The sequence below is a fragment of the Oryctolagus cuniculus genome, chromosome 12 (genome assembly GCF_051225735.1).
Source record: "Oryctolagus cuniculus isolate XC-2025 breed Fujian yellow rabbit chromosome 12, ASM5122573v1, whole genome shotgun sequence".
In the NCBI taxonomy this organism is placed as follows: domain Eukaryota; kingdom Metazoa; phylum Chordata; class Mammalia; order Lagomorpha; family Leporidae; genus Oryctolagus; species Oryctolagus cuniculus.
In genome coordinates this window covers 99,417,204-99,434,279 of record NC_142878.1, presented here as the reverse complement: position 1 = coordinate 99,434,279, position 17,076 = coordinate 99,417,204, and the positions used below count along the sequence as shown (strand labels likewise).

Below are 17,076 nucleotides of genomic sequence, written 5' to 3'. Positions count from 1 at the left end.
ATTTATGTGAAAGGCAGAGAGAGACAGACAGAAATACTCCATCTGCTGTTTCACTACCCAGATGCCTACAACAGCTGGGGCTGGGCCAGGTCAAAGCCAGGAGCCTGGAATTCAATCTGGGTCTCCACACGGGTTTTAGTGACCCAAGTACTTCATCTCTCACCTGCTGCTTCCCAGGCTGCGCATTAGCAGGAAGCTAGATGGGAAACAGAATGAAGATCCAAACTCAGGTACTCCAATACAGGATGTAGGCAACTTAAATGATGAGCCCACACCCACCATATCTTTAAACCAAATTTGAGTAAGATAAGTTTCTTTTGGGAGACATTTCTCCATTTGTGTTAATTATTTTCTAATTCTATTGGGTAATGCTATCATATCTAACTTTAATTTCTTATATAAAAGTAAGAAATAAATAACAAAGCATTTAAAAAATAACAAAAAAATCTTTCTCATTTTACTACTTAATACACTTATCCCATTTGGCTGACTGCCCTTTTCCCTATGTGACTATAACGTAACTGGCCAGAGTTCATGCAATTTTATAAAGGGTTTCTTCACTAATGGGTATTATTGACAGAACACCACAATGCAGACACATCATCAGCTTTACTGAGACTGTTTTACACGGGGACACAGCGTGCTCCCTGGCACTCAGTGAACACGTTATCTCACTTTGCCAGTGTGACCGAGGTCAGTAAGCAGACATAGGGATGACACCCACCAGATGCAGCTCCTCAGCCACCAGCCTGCTCACCAGCCGCTGAAACAGCCTCTGGGTCGACGTGTGCTCCTCCGGAGTCTGCAGCATCCAGCTGTCGGTGCCTGCAATGCTGCTGGGCGGGAGGGACCACTGGGCCACGGAGCCTTTCAGAAAAATTCTCACTGGTTTTTGAAAATGTCTCTGGTGCATAGCCAAGGGCTCCAAGGTGACTGTCCATGTTTCTTGACTCTCTTGGCCTGTTAGAAATGAAGTATATTACAATTCCATTGTAAGGAATACAATAAATACTAAAAATACATTCACTAGTGAGAAAAAAGTTTGTCAGGAGAGGTACTAGAATTGTCACCTAGTTCACACTTCAGCCCTTATTCTACTGTCAACATGCCAGCTAAAGCTACCAGTTTTATGGGAAAAACCATACACAAACAACATTTGCAAAAGCAAGATGTGATGTCAGACCTTTTCAGGAATTACGACTTAGAAATAAGTATTAAAGCAAAGCTTACTACTTACAAGAAGATATCACTTTTTTTTATTATTTATTTGAAAGAGCTACACAGAGAGGAGAGGCAGAGAGAGAGAGAGAGGTCTTCCGTCCGCTGGTTCACTTCCCAATTGGCCACAATGGCCAGAGCTGCGCCGATCCAAAGTCAGGAGACAGGAGCTTCCTCCAGGTCTCCCACATGGGTGCAGGGGCCCAAGGACTTGGGCCATCTTCTACTGCTTTCCCAGGCCATAGCAGAGAGCTGAATCAGAAGTGGAGCAGCCAGGCCTCAAATTGGCACCCACATGGGATGCTGGCACCTCAGGCCAGGGTGCTAACCTGCTGTACCACAGTGCCGGCCCCATAAGATATCAGTTCTTAAGCCCATCAAACATAGTGTATCAAACCTTATGAAGTTAGATTCTAGAGACTGTAGGAAGCTATCCATTCCAGCTTCCTACTTACATGGACCTTGGGAGGCAGCAGGGATGGCTGCACCCACATGGGACAGCTGGATTGTATTCCCAGTTTCTCTCTCTTGTGAATAGCAGATGGCAGTGCTCTGTCACTTTAATTGTCTCTCACTCTCTCTCTGCCTCTCAAAAAATAATTAAAAGAAAAAAACTCCTCAAGAATTCCTTAACCTGCATATAGGATACAACATATTTATGGATACATCCCTGTATGGTGTTATTTCTCTGAATATATAATGTGCTTAGAGAGTCACCAAATGCTGAATCATGTGGTAAAGTAAATTTAGTAAGATTCCAACACTGGTTTTTCCTAGTCTCGAACGTCATTTTTGATTTCTGTAGACTAACTTATTTCCTCTCTAAGTCACTATTCCTCTAGGGTCTTCAATCTATCCACCTCTTCCTGAGGCAAAGAAATCTTCACCACCCACATGTTAAAATCATCTTTAAATCAAGCACTTGTTCTTTCTGTAAACAGGCTTTCAGCTGTACTAGAGTACAGTTCCTTCCTTTTCCGTGGTACCTCTGATCTTGCCTAGACTTCTTTTAACTACAAACATTAATTAAATGCTTATGCTGCAGGAAATGCTTAAGAAGTTAAAAGCAGAGCTGGTGCTGTGGCGCAGCAGGTTGAGTCACCTATGGTGCTGGTAGCACCATATGAGTGCTAGTTCAAATCCAGGCTGCTCCACTTCCCATTGTCCCTGCTAATGCACCTGGGAAAGCAACAAAGGAAGGCCCAAGTGCTTGGACCCTGGTACCCATGTGGGAGACCTGGAAGAAGCTCTTGGCTCCTGGCTTCCGCCTGGCCCAGCCCCAGCTGTTGCAGCGATCTGGGGACTGAACCAACAGATAGAAGATCTCAGTGAACCAACAGGTGGAAGATTTCTCTGTCTCTCCCTCTCCCTGTCTCTCTAACTCTGCCTTTCAAATAAATAAATTAAAAAAAAAAAAAAAAAAGTTAAAAGCATGGACTTGCCTTGAAGAAATTAATGTAACAAAGATAGGAAAAGAATAATAACAATTCAAAATACTTTTTGCTTACCTTCAACAGGGAGAAATAATGTCCCCTGCATCTGTGGAAATGAGGCTTCATACGCAGGAGAATTATAGAGCAAACGGTTTAAAGTGGCCTCTGCCGGCAGAGTTGAAATCCAGGGAGAGAGATGAGGCTCACTTGACAGTGTCTCCCCAGCTTTAGGAAAATCCCGGCTGAATGTTTCGGACGGCAAGACAGCGCCTCCTCCATGGTGGAGCAGTTCACACACTGTCCAGTACCCCAAGTGGTCTGGGGATTCCCACAACTAAAATAAAAATGACAACCTTAAGTTACTGTAAATAATAAATAAAGACAAGGGAAATCAGGAGAAAGTTGATAACCACATGGAAGTATCAGATTACACAATTAATATATGTACTGAACCAAACACAAATAATGGCCAGCATCCAGTTACTGTGCAGTGCAAGAAATGACTACTACATAACAGACTTTCATGAAAGCATCGGTTTAGTGAAAATACTACTTATATTTTTTATCAATGAACAGAAGTGATGCAAATCACTAGTTAAAAATCATGAAATGCCCATCAGAAGGTACATAAAACCATTACACATTAGCCCACGTGAGTCTGTGCTGTGCAAGTTAACACAATGACAAGCAGGTGCCACAGCAGTAAGGCAGGAGCACCTCTCTAGATGGTGACTTGCCATCTCAGCTCTGCTCAGGAACCAGACAGGTCTTCCCTGTTCCATCTTCTCTGCTTTAACTGGAACCTCTCATCTCCAAGGCCGTGTGCCTCCAGGACAGAAGTGACTCTTCAGCATAACCATAAACCTTTCGCAACTCAACCTCTAAACACATTATCTTCTATCTCGCTCACCCATCTCAACCTTCTAGGCACACTGAACCATTTGCTATTTCCTGAGTATGTCACACTTCATAATACTGCCATGCTTTTGCTGTTTCTACTCACATTTCTGTGCTCCCCTTCCCTCTCTACCGGCTGAATGCTCATTATACTTCTGTAGCTCCAATCCTACTTCCTACAAGCCCTCACTGCTTCACACATAACCAACTCCTCAGTCAACCTTGCTTCAACCAACTGCTGTTGAGCAACTTCCATGTGACACACAGAATCTTTTTTTTCAAATGTTTACCTCTCACAGTTAATCAATTTTTAAAAAAAATTTTTTTTAATTTTATTTACATGAAAGAGTTATAGAGAAAGGTAAAGAGAGAAAGAAAGATCTCCCCAAATGGCCACAACAGCCAGAGGTGAGTTGGCCCAAAGCCAGGAGCTTCCTGAGTCTCCCACATGGCTGCAGGGCCCCAAAGACCTGGGTCATCCTCCGCTTCTTTCCCAGGAGCATTAGCAAAGAGCTGGATCAGAAGTGGAGCAGCTGGGACTCAAACCAGCACCCATATGGGATGCTGGCGCTGCAAGCCAGGGTTGTAGTCCTCTGCACTACAGCGCTGACCCCTTCTAGAATCTTAAAAGACGGGATGGGCTGAGTCAAACAGCAATAACATGAAACATTTAACAGCGCCACAATATAACATTCAGCCAGCATGTGACTATGAAGAATATAGATCATATATAGAATGTCATTGTGCTGGCAAATAACTGTAAACTATGAATTACTACATGAATGTGAGGTATTAGGGTCTTCAAGGTCATCTAGGTCATTGGAAACTTTCCATTAGATTCAAGTTCAAAGAGGGTCAGGAAACTGCCCACCAATCACAGCAAGGCAAAAGTAGATCAAACAACCCGGGACAGCCTTGGACAGTGCTTTTAAAATCTCAGTTGTGATCAGCATTTGATGTGATCAGCAGTAGATTATGATCAGCATTTGTTTTTAAATTGATGAAAATATTAGAGCACAGTATGTATCAAAGACAAAAAATGTATCGTGAAACTTTCGCTTCAGTTACGCATACCAATCTGGAAAATGTATAATAAACAATTAGTGTTTCCCATGTGTCCATGCCTGCATTCACTGCTATCAGGGAGAACAGTGGGCTAGTTCAGAGTCCATAGGTCCAATTAGGATTTTCTACCAAAAAAAAATTGTTTCAGCTAGATTATAAGCCTGAAAAATCCCAACTTGACTAATCAAGTCAACTCTACTTATCAAATGAAAGGTGGAACTTCATTAAAATGAGTCAGGGGGTTCTTATCTTCCATGCAAATGTGAATTCAGATTTCAGTCCATGTGTCTCCCAGTTCTACTTCCCAGACTGAGTGCTCCAAGGACAGGGCCTAAGTCTCTGTCTGGACAGTGGAGCTGGACAAAGGCTTTTGAATAGGAAAACAACAGAAAACAATTCCACGAAAACTTGAGATTATCTGATGGGCATTTTCTTAGAGGAAACAATAAAGCAGACGCAGGAAGGGAAATCTCTGAGCAGACCCATCCCTCAGACAGTAGTTAGTAGACCTGGAAGTGATTATTAAAAAGATCCAATCACCTTCTTATTTATAAGCCAAAATGACAGCGAGGAGAGACAGAGATCTCCCATCTGCTGGTTCATTCCCTAGATGCCTGCAACAGCCAGGGCAGGGACAAGCAGAAGCCAAGAACTCCTTCTGGATCTCCCAAGTGAGTGACAGGAAACCAAGTACTTGGGCCATTATCTAATGCCTCCCAGGGTGTCCATTAGCAGGAAGCTGTGAAAGAAAGCAGAGCAGCTGGGACTGGAACCAGCACTCTAATATGGAATGCGGGTAGCTCATGCAGCACACAAAGCCCCACAAAGCCCACCCCTACCTGGCTATTTTAATGCTATTCCAAAAGGAAAAAGAATCTCCAAGCCCCCATCTGCTAAGACTTATTTCTTACTGGTATTTGATACAATACAATCCCTTAATAAAGTCTTTTTTATTATTATTATTATTTGAAAGGCAGAGTTAGAAAGAGAGAAAGAGAGAGAGAGAGAGACAGAAAGATCTTTCACCCACTGGTTCATTCCCCAAATGGCCGCAACAGCCAGGGCTGGGTTAGGCTGGAGCCAGGAGCTAGGAGGTTCTGGGTCTCCCATGTGGGTGCAAAGACTCAAGGACTTGGTCCATCCTCCCGTGCTTTCTCAGGAGCATTAGCAGGGAGCTGGATTGGAAGTGGAGAAGCCGGCACTGGCGAACAGGCACCCATATGGGATGTCAGCTCCGCAGGCCGGGGCTTCACCCGCTGCATCACAGTGCCGGCCCCCATAGACTTTGATGTGATTTATTAGGAATTACCCCAAATCAAGCATTTAGGTGTTTTGTACTGTGTGCAACATTCGATTAGGCCTTAGCACGTGTTAATTTCTAGGATTTCTATTTTCCCTATCAAGTGTTTACCATCCCCTCAACTTTTGTCCTTTCTTTGACAAGCTACCACTACCTTCTTTTGAGATGCTGTCATTTTGGGGCTTTGTACGGGAAACATTATTGGAAATGTTAACACTGTATCATTATTTAAGTACAGGCTTATTTCCCCATCTTGTCTTGTAACCTACTCCTTTAATGATACCTATAGCACACACTTTGTATAGTGACACCTTATTTCCAATAAGTGGAATCACATCCTTCATCAGGCTGAACAGCCTGCCAAACCACTTTCCAGTGATGACAACAAAACTATCCTCACCGCCTCGGCCCTGCGGGTTGGCCTCTCCTACTTTCTAACCTCCTCTTGGACTTTTTGCCCCTGGCCTTAAGGTCTCGGCACATTGGGCTTTTTTTGTTTCTGAAACACCACACTCCCTTTCAGCTCAAAGCCTTACACCCGCTCTTCTCTTTGCCCAGAACGTTCTTTGCCGACTTCACATTCTTCCTCCACCAACTATTCGATTCCCTGCCTAAAAAGGCCTTTCCTGACCAGCGCTCTACATACAGTTCACTCATTCTCCTTCCCCCTTTCCTTCAAACAGCTTTATTTTCTTCAGAAATAATTTTCACACCCAGCCTTATTTGCTTCGGGGCACGATTGGAAATCCTATCACCTAATTGCCTGGATATTTAATCCGTTAACCTTATCTGTTTGCCACTCAAAAAGTTTGAAATCCACAGCATATTTTCAAAATATGAATTTTCCACGAACTTTCTGAAGATCCCTCAAAGCGTGGATTTCAATTCTTTTTGCATCAAAATAAACTTACCTTTTGTTTCCTTTTTTTTGGAAGTGCCCTCATCGGATCGCCGGCCCACTTTGTTGTGAAAACTGTCCCCGATCGCTGGCGCCCCCGGGACTTCCTTCGGAAGGGACGCACAGTCGCCTTAGCCCCATCCGGCGCCCCCCCCTCCCCCGTTCGCAGCGAGACCACCACCCCCGTACCTTGGACGCCTCGGTCGTGTCCACCCAGTACAGGCGGATTTTTCGGGCGATCAGGATCTCCTGGACTCTCTTGGGCAGCAGCTTCTCCGTCACCTGCTTAGGCGTGGGCGGCTGGCGCTGGACCTGGGCCTCGCACCCGGACACGAACTGCAGCAGCTCCCTGCGCGAATGCGGGCAGGGGGCCAGCAGGAAGACGGCGTTCACGCAGCCCCCCGGCGCGGCCTCGGCCTCACGGGTCTCGCCCTCCACGTCCAGCAGCCTCCTCCCGCTGCTGCGCAGCACCGGCTTCGTGGGCGACGTGATCTCCGGCCGGTCCCACTGGTAGTCCAGCAGCGTCTCCAGCAGCGCGCTGTGCGTGAGGCTGGCCCTGGGCGCCGGGCCCGGCAGGTGGGCGCCGGGGGCGCGCTCGCCGAGCCGGGCCTCCAGCTCCTCCTCAAAGTCCTCCCAGGAGCGGACCCCCAGCTCGCGGAAGTCGCACCCGCGGGAGGGCCGGCTGCGCGCTCCCTGCGAGTCAAAGAACTTGAAGGCCCAGTGGACCCTGGCCAGGCCGAACCGGCAGCTCAGGTAGGTGAGGAGGCGCAGGGCGGCCCGCCGGACCCGGCTGTGGCGCTCGGCTCCGCCCGCGGTGTCTAGCAGCAGCATTACTTTGTGGCAGCAGGCCATGTCGGCCGCGCCGGGGCTCCGGCCCGGGCCGCGTCGCTCCTTCCTGGGTGCCGCTTCAGCTATACTGCGGCATCCCCGGCTTCCCAGAGGAGCCCCAGTCTAAAGGTTCCCGCGCTCTCCAGGAATTGCTGCTATTGGCGGAGCTAATTCCCAAGGCCGCTTGCTATTGGCTGTCTGCCTTACGTAAGTTACGTGAAGACTTCCATCGTTGAAGCCTATTGGAAGGGCGGTAGCGAGAAGCCTCCGTTTGATTGGTCGAGGGCGTGGCCGCGGGCTGGATCTGTGTTCCGGGCGGGCAAACTTAACACGGATTGGCTCGAGCCTTCATTTTAAAATTTAAAGAGGTGGTACCCGGAGGGCGTGTGGCGAGGTCTCCGGGCTGGGAGAAGACCGGCCTCGGGGCGATGGTGCGCAGGCGCGGGTGCCGGGTGCGCTCTGCGGGAAGGGGCCGAGAGATTTCCAAAACTTTGAGAATTTAGAATCGGAAGTTAGGGATAATTGGAGCCCAACTGGTTCGAAACCTCTCTAGACCGCCCAGGGAATAGAATCCTATGGCGAGTGCTTGGATTTTCTGTAAATTTTAAAGAACTATTAAAAATCAAATTTCACACCCTCTGCCCAGTAACTTCTAGGAATCCAATCAGGAAGGTAGTCAGGGAGCCAGATAACAGGCATATGCACAGCGTAGAGTTTGTTTATTTAACTTTAGAAAAATTGGAAACAGTTTGGGAGTGGTTCGGTGAGGTGTGGTGTAACCCCCAAGGGGAACAATAGTGTTTTTCAAGATTGAACCGGCGCCCATATGGGACGCCAGCACCGCAGGCAGCGGCTTTACCTGGCATCCTATATAGGCACCGGCTCGAGACCCGGCTGTTCCACTTTTGATCGAGCTCTCTGCTATGGTCTGGAAAAGCAGTATAGGATGGCCCAAGTGCCTTGACCCCTGCACCTGCGTGGGAGACCTGGAAGAAGCTCCTGGCTCCTGGCTCCTGGCTTCGGATCTGCTCAGCTCTGGCCGTTGTGGCCATTTGGGGAGTAAACCAGTGGATGGAAGACCTCTCTCTCTGTCTCTCCCTCTCTGTAACTCTGCCTTTCAAATAAAATAAATCTTTAAAAAAAATGTAATGTTAGACTAAAAAAAGACTCCTAATAGCACTTGAAGTGAATTCTCTGAATTTTTATTTCTATGCATGTTTTAAACTGTTAAGAATGCTGTATATGCGAAGTTGTGCTTGTCTATTGGTGGTGACTAAAAGACATTTTTTACACTGCCAATTTTTAAAATATTTGCAATTCTGTATTTCTTTATTACTTCCATAGAATGTGGGAAACATAACACATAGACAGGATCATCTTGTTGCAGATATAAGGCTCCTCCCTGGGAAAGGTGGTGAGCCCACCTGGGAGTGATTCCTGTTATTCCACAACAACAGAAAAGGATTTCACAGTAGAGAAGCATGTAAACCCCCTCTGGCCAGGACTGTGGCTTTGCATTTCCTCTCCTGAGTTCCCTGAGCCAGTCAAGACTTCACTGATCTTCTGCAAATTCCCTATGAATTTAAAAAGCCAGCGTTTCCTGACCCATACTGTCATTTTAAAGCAGGGGTGGGGTACTTTTTTCTGCCACAGGCCATTTCAATATTTATAGCATTATTCATGGGCCATATAAAAAATTCTCAACTTAAAAATTAGCCTGCTGGGGCCAGTGCTGTGGCATTACAGTAGGCTAAGCCTCCGCCTGTGGCACCAACGTCCAATATGGGCTCCAGTTCCTGTCCCAGGTGCTCCACTTCTGATCCAACTCCCTGCTAATGGCCTGGGAGAAGCAACAGAAAATGGCAACCCTTTGGGCCCCTTCTACCCAGGTGAGAGACCCAGATGAAGCTCCTGGCTTCAGCCTGGCCCAGCATTGGCTGTTGCAGCTATCTGGGGGAGTGAACCAGCAAATGGAAGATGCCTCTCTTCTCTGTCATTCTGACTTTCAGAATAAATAAATAAATAAGCCTTTTTAAAAAATTAGCCTGCAATAGATTTATTGAAATTTTAAAGACGTTTGCTTATTTGGAAGGTACAGTTACAAAGATAGAGAAAGATAAAGAGAGATCCTCAATCCACTGGCAGAAGCCAGATGCCCAGAACTCCATCTGGGTTCCTATGTGGGTGCAGGGGCCCAAACACTTTGGCCATTGTCCTCCGCTTTCCCAAGCACATTAGCAGGGAGCTGGGTCAGAAGCAGAGCAGCCAGGACTTGAACAGGAGCTCATATGAGATGGTGCATTGCATCTGGGTCTCAACTCCTGCCCCCAGATTTATTGGATTTCGAGTCCCACCTTTGGTTGCCTTGGCAGAGCCAGACCAAATGATTTCACTGGCTATATATGGCCTACAGGCCAGACATTCCCTACCCTTGTTTTAGGCCAATAAAAATTTGCTGATCTTAAGTGTATCAGACTCTTGCTAGAAATTCTGATAGCTAGGCCGGCGCCGCGGCTCAATAGGCTAATCCTCTGCCTGAGGCGCCGGCACACTGGGTTCTAGGCCCGGTTGGGGCATCGGATTCTGCCCCAGTTGCCCCTCTTTGAAATTTCATGTGGGCGCCAATTTGAGTCCTGGCTGCTCCACTTCCAATCCAGTTCCCTGCTAATGTGGCTGAGATTGGCCCAGCTCTGAAGTGAACCAGTGGGTGGGAGACCTCTCTGTCTGTCTCTCTCAATCTCCCTCTTTCCTCTGTATTCCCAGTATCCTTTGATTTCCAGCCAAGACTGGAACCAGTGCTCCAATCTGGGGTGTTGGTGACATAGGCCACTTAGCCTGTCCCCACCCCATTGCATCTTTCTAATCAAGAACAGTCTAATTAATAATTGGATTAAAATTGTTTTCAGTGGCTGAAAGAGCAGGGTTCAGGGAGCACATCATGTGCTTTTGCCTCAGTTAGCTGATAAAATACTTAAGATGAGAAAAAAAAAATAACCAGAATAGGTTGACAGGTTTAATTATACTTGTTGTGGTACAGCAGGTTAAGCTGCTGCTTGGAACACCCATATGCCATATCAGGGTGCTGGTTTGAATCTTGGCCTCAGTTAGGCCCCGGCTACCCCACTTCCCATCCAGCTCCCTGCTAATATTCCTGGGAGGCAATGGATAATGGCTCTAATACTCGAGTCCCTGCCACCCGCTTGGGAGACCCTGATGGAGTTCCTGGCTCCTGACTTCAGCCTGGCCCAGCCCTGGCCACTGTGGCATTTTGAGAGTGAACCAGCAGATGAAAGATCTGTCTTTCTCTCTCTCTCTCTTTTTAAGATTTATTTATTTGAAAGGCAGAGTTATAGAGAGGCAGAGAGGCAGAGAGAGAGAGAGAGAGAGAAATGTTTTCCATTTGCTGGTTCACTCCCCAGTTGGCTGCACAGCCAGAGCTGGGCTGATCCGAAGCCAGGAGCCAGAAGCTTCTTCCTGGTCTCCCACGTGGCTGTAGGGACCCAAGGACTTGGGCCATCTTCTGCTGCTTTCCCTAGGCCATGGCAGAGAGATGGATCAGAAGTGGTGCAGCTGGGACTCGAACCGGCGCCCATATGGGATGCCAGCATTTGCAGGTGGCGGCTTTACCTGCTACGTCACAGCGCCAGCCCCAAGATCTGTGTCTTGTCTGTCTATCTCCCTCTCTCTGTCTCGTCTCTCTGCCTTTCACATAAATAAATCTTTTTAAAAGCATGATCCTTGGAGCTCAATGCAATCAAATAGATTTTGATTTTTTTTTTTTTTTTTGACAGGCAGAGTGGACAGAGAGAGAGAGAGAGACAGAGAGAAAGGTCTTCCTTTGCCGTTGGTTCACCCTCCAATGGCCGCCGCGGCCAGCGCGCTGCAGCCGGCGCACCGCGCTGATCCGGTGGCAGGAGCCAGGAGCCAGGTGCTTTTCCTGGTCTCCCATGGGGTGCAGGGCCCAAGCACCTGGGCCATCCTCCACTGCACTCCCGGGCCACAGCAGAGAGCTGGCCTGGAAGAGGGGCAACCGGGACAGAATCCGGCGCCCCGACCGGGACTAGAACCCAGTGTGCCGGCGCCGCTAGGCGGAGGATTAGCCTAGTGAGCCGCGGCGCCGGCCGCAATCAAATAGATTTTAACATGGTGTGCATGTGTTTCTGTACACATATTGTAGCATGAAAAAAATCACAAAACTCCATCTGAAAAACAGTCTGCTGGGAACTCCAGGATCCCACGCCGGGTGAAGCAGCTGGTGAGACCCCAGGTGTCTTCCCATCAGGCTCTTGGTACTGTTTGGCCCGGGAGTGCAGAATCCCTCTGCTCTTCCACCTAACTAGTCCCTGTCTCAGCTGTGTGAGAGCCATTATCGGTTGGCTGATAACATGGGATGGTTGTGTTGGATTTGTTTTTAACTTCTGATTTTATTTATAGATCAAGTTTTTTTAATTTATTTAAAAAGATTTATTTATTTGAAAGGCAGAGTTACAGAGAGAGAGGGACAGACAGAGAGAGAGAGAATTTCTGTCTACCAGTTCACTCCCCAAATGGCAGCAATGGCCGGAGCTGGGCCAGGCCAAAGCCGGTAACCTGGAACTCCATCTGGGTCTCCCACATGGGTGGAAAGGGCACAGATACTCAGACCATCTTCTGCTGCCTTCCCAGGCACATTAACAAGGACAGGGACTCAAACCGATGCTCATACAGTATGCCACGCCAGCCCCAAGTTTTGATTTTTTAATCTATGGATGTTCAAATGATCTAGCACTGTATGTTGAAAAAAACTCTCATTCCCTCCTTGAACTGCTTTTGTGTGTAATGAAAATCAGGACTGGTCATTTAGCATAGTGGGTAAGTTGCCTGTGTCCCATATCAGAGTGCCTGGGTGCTGGTCCCAAAATACTATATGATTCCAGGGCCGGCGCTGTGGCACAGTGGGTTAACGCCCTGGCCTAAAGCACCGGCATCCCATATGGGTGCCGGTTCTAGTCCTGGCTGCTCCTCTTCCAATCCAACTCTCTGCTATGGCCTGGGAAAGCATTAGAAGATGGTCCAAGTCCTTGGGCCCCTGCACCCACATGGGAGACCTGGAAGAAGCTCCTGGCTCCTGGCTTCGGATTGGCACAGCTCCAGCCATTGCAGCCATCTGGGGAGTGAACCAATGGATGGAAGATCTCTCTCTGTGTCTCTCCTCTCTCTGTATAACTCTGACTTTCAAATAAATAAATAAATCTTTAAAAAATACTATATAATTCCAATTATATGAGGTTTCTGCAATACTCAAATTCACCGAGACAGAAAATAGAATAGTGGTGGCCAGGCTTGGGGAAGGGGAGGGGGAGGTATTGTTTAATGGGTACAGGGTTTCAGACTGGGAGGAGGAAAGAGTTCCGGAGATGGATGAATCTCACGCTTGAATTGGTCCCTTTTGTGTTACATACATTCTAGCACCAGTTCATAAATGCTTGAAGTGGTACATTGTATGCTATCTGTATTTATCACAAGAAATAGAAACTTTGAGCAAAGGGAAAAAATCAACTCGGCTTATTTATGTGGTCTACTGTTGGGTTTTCTATTCTATTCCATTGATCTCTTGTCTTTTCCTCCACCAATTCCAGTAGTCCTGATTTACTTCTGTAGAAAATCTTAAAATCCACTGTGTGATTCCTCCTACATACTCCTTCCCCACCCCCAGAGTTGTTTTAGCTAACCTGGTTCCTTTGTCTTTTTCTAAGTCTAGACATAATCTTGCTGGAATCGCATTATCCTATAGATTAATTTGGGAAGAATGGACATCTTTACCATGGTTCTTCTGATATATAAATGTGTATGTTCATTTATTCATATCTTCTTTATTTTATCAGTGTTCTGTAGCTTTCAACTTACAAATTCTATGTATGTTCTTCTAGATTTATACTTAAAATATTCCATTTTTTTTTGAGCAATGGTATATCATTGTATTTTTTTTTTTTTTTGGACAGGCAGAATTAGACAGTGAGAGAGAGAGAGAGAGAGAAAGGTCTTCCTTTTCTGTTGGTTTACCCCCCAAATGGCTGCTATGGCCAGTGCGCTGCGCCGATCCGAAGCCAGGTGCTTCCTCCTGGTGAATTTAGCAGGGTTATAGGATAAAAGGTCGACATGCAAAACTGATTGTAGTAAAAGTACAATACCATGGGTGGATGTTTGGCCTTCCAGTTAAGACGACATTTAAAGTACCTATGTCCCATACCAGAGTACGTGGGTTTGATGCCCACTGCCATCCACATGGGAGCCCTACATTGATTTCCTGGCCCTTGGCTTCACCCTCAGCCCAGCCCTGACTGTCGTGGGCATATGTAGAGTGAACCAAGGGATGGGATCTCTCTGTCTCTCTGCTTCTCAAAATTTTGTCAAAATGCAATGATAAGGGACTGTGCTGTGGCGTGGCTGGCTAAGCCTCTGCCTACTGCACAGGCATCCCATATGGGTGCTGGTTTAACTCCTGACTGCTCCTCTTCCAGTCCAGCTCTTTGCTTATAGCCTGGGAATGTGGGGAATAGACCAAGTTCTTGGACCCCTGCATCTGAGTGGGGGACTTGGAAGAAGCTTCTGGCTCCTGGCTTCAGATTGGCCCAGATCTGGCTGATGCAGTGATTTGGGGAATGAACCAGTGGATGGAAGACCTCTCTCTCTCTCTCTCTCCTCTGCCTCTCAAGTAAATAAAATCTTAAAAAATACAATGAGGCTGGCTCCACGGCTCACTAGGCTAATCCTCTGCCTGCGGCACCGGCACCCCAGGTTCTAGTCCCAGTTGGGGCGCCAGATTCTGTCCCGGTTGCTCCTCTTCCAGCTCTCTGCTGTGGCCTGGGAGTGCAGTGGAGGATGGCCCAAGTCCTTGGGCCCCTGCACCTGCGTGGGAGACCCAGAAGAAGCTCCTGGCTCCTGGCTTCAGATGGGCGCAGCTCCAGCCATTGTGGCCATCTGGGGAGTGAATCAGCAGATGGAAGACCTCTCTCTCTCTCTCTCTCTCCCTCTCTCTCTCTCTGTGTCTCTGTAATTCTGCCTTTCAAATAAATAAATAAATCTTTAAAAGGAACTCTAACTCTGACTCTGACCTTCAGTTAATGAAAAATTAAAAAAAAGAAATTCTGTAAATCTATAGCAGGCTAATTTTTAAGTTGATAATTTTATCTTGTCTGTGAGTGATGTTATAAATATACAAATGGCCCTTGGCAGATTCCCCACCCTTTGTAGTGGATTATTCTGATTGGTTTTTTGAGTGTTGAACCAGCCTTGCATACCTAGACTAAATTCCACTTGGTCATAGTGTATAATTCTATTATGTATGAGTACTGATGAATTCTATTTGCTAATATTCTTTTTTTTTTTTTTTTTTTTTTTTTTTTTGACAGGCAGAGTGGACAGTGAGAGAGAGAGACAGAGAGAAAGGTCTTCCTTTGCCGTTGGTTCACCCTCCAATGGCCGCCGCGGCCGGCGCGCTGCGGCCGGCGCACCACGCTGATCCGATGGCAGGAGCCAGGAGCCAGGTGCTTTTCCTGGTCTCCCATGGGGTGCAGGACCCAAGCACCTGGGCCATCCTCCACTGCACTCCCTGGCCACAGCAGAGGGCTGGCCTGGAAGAGGGGCAACCGGGACAGAATCCGGCGCCCCGACCGGGACTAGAACCCGGTGTGCCGGCGCCGCTAGGCGGAGGATTAGCCTAGTGAGCCGCGGCGCCGGCCTTATTTGCTAATATTCTTGTTTTAATCACGAATTATTTTTTTAAATTTATTTATTTATTTGACAGACAGAGTTACAGAGAGAGGTAGAGACAGAGAGAGTGATCTTCCATCCGCTGGTTCACTCCCCAGATGGCCGCAACAGCTGGAGCTGTGCAGATCCGAAGCCAGGAGCTTCTTCCGGATCTCCCACGTGGGTGCAGGGGCCCAAAGATTTGGGCCATCTTCCTCTGCTTTCCCAGGCCACAGCAGAGATCTGGATCAGAAGAGGAACAGCAGGGACTAGAACCAGCGCTCGCATGGGATACTGGCACTTCAGGCCAGGGCTTTAACCCACTGTGCCACAGCGCCGGCCTCTCACCCGTAATTTTTTTTTAAAGATTTATTTATTTACTTGAAACCAGAGTTACACAGAGAGAGGAAAGGCAGAGAGTGAGAGAGGGGTGCTTTTCTTTTTTAAAGACTTATTTGAAAGGCAGAGTTGGAGGAGGGAGGGAGAGAGAGAGAGAGAGCGAGCGAGCGAGTGAGCGCCACTGGTTCATGCTCCAAATGGCTGCAATTGCCGGAGTTGGGCTGGTTTGAAGCCAGGAGCCAGGAGCTTCATCCGGGTCTCCTATGTGGGTGCAGGGGCCCAAGGACTTGGGCCATATTCAGCTTCTTTCCCAGGTGCATCAACAGGGAGCTGGAGGGGAAATGGAGCATCTGGGACACAAACTGACACCCATATTGGATGCTGGCACTGCAGAAGGCAGCTTAACCCCCTATGCCACAGCGCCAGCTCCAAATATTTTTGCATCTGTATTCATTAGGGATATTGTTCTGTAGCTTTCTTCTGTTTTTAATACTGTCATTATCTGGTTTAGTTTCAGGCAATACTGACCTCATAAAATGAGTTGGAGAATATCTCCTCTTCTATTTTCTAAAATTGTTTGCATAGAATTGGTTTTTTCTTTAAGCATTTGGTAGAATTCTCCAGTGAAACCATCTGGGTCTAGAGAGATTTTTCCAATCACTCATTCACTCCCCCAGTGCCCACAACAGCCAGAGTTGAACCAGGCTGAAGGCAGGATCTGAGCGCTCTCTCCGGGTTTCTCACGAGAATGGCAGGAGCCCACCTGCTGCCTCCCAGGGTGCACATGAGCTGGAAGCTGGACTCAGAGGCAGCGCCAGGACTGAAACCCAGGCACTCCGACGTGGGACACGGGCATCCTGAGCAGTATCTTAACGGCTGTCCAAAATGCCCAACCCCAGACTTCTAGTTTGTGTTGGGTGAGTTGTGCTAGTTTGTATCTGAGTTGGTACATTTTTTTCTGAGCTGTCAAATGCGTATGTGGAGAGCTGCTGAGTGTTCCTTCACTATCCATTTGATGTCTGCAGGGTTTGTGGTGGTATTCTCTGTTTCATTCTTGATTTTGGTAATTTGTGACTTCTCTTTTTTTTTTTTTTATCAGTCTTGCTAGAGACGTGTTGAGTTATTGATCTTTTCAAACAATCAGTTCTTGATTTTATTGATATTCTCTATTTTTTTTTCTGTTTTGTTTTCAGCTCTTGCCGTTATCACTCCCTCCCTCTGCCCACTGCAGGTTTATTTGGCTCTTCTAGCTTCCTGAGGTAGGAGCTCAGATGATGGATTTCAGTCTGTTTTCCTTTTCTGCTCTACACATTAGTGCCATATTTTTTCCTCGGCATTGCTTCAGGTGTGTCCCAGATTTTGGCATA

At 47.3% G+C, this 17,076-nt stretch overlaps 1 protein-coding gene across 3 annotated transcripts in view; it reads right to left on the bottom strand.

Moving 5' to 3' along the window:
* Nucleotides 1-7,818, bottom strand: part of TICRR (TOPBP1 interacting checkpoint and replication regulator) — a 46,144-nt gene extending 38,326 nt beyond the window's left edge. For all 3 annotated transcript variants that reach the window (XM_070054525.2, XM_070054526.2, XM_089310713.1), the window contains exons 1-3: nucleotides 7,001-7,818; nucleotides 2,727-2,985; nucleotides 725-960 (exon numbers count right to left, since the gene is read on the bottom strand). In XM_070054525.2, the coding sequence (XP_069910626.1) occupies nucleotides 725-960; nucleotides 2,727-2,985; nucleotides 7,001-7,663 (1,158 nt within the window). In that variant the 5' untranslated portion in view covers nucleotides 7,664-7,818. The remainder of the gene's footprint in view (nucleotides 1-724; nucleotides 961-2,726; nucleotides 2,986-7,000) is intronic.
* Nucleotides 7,819-17,076: the final 9,258 nt, after the last annotated feature.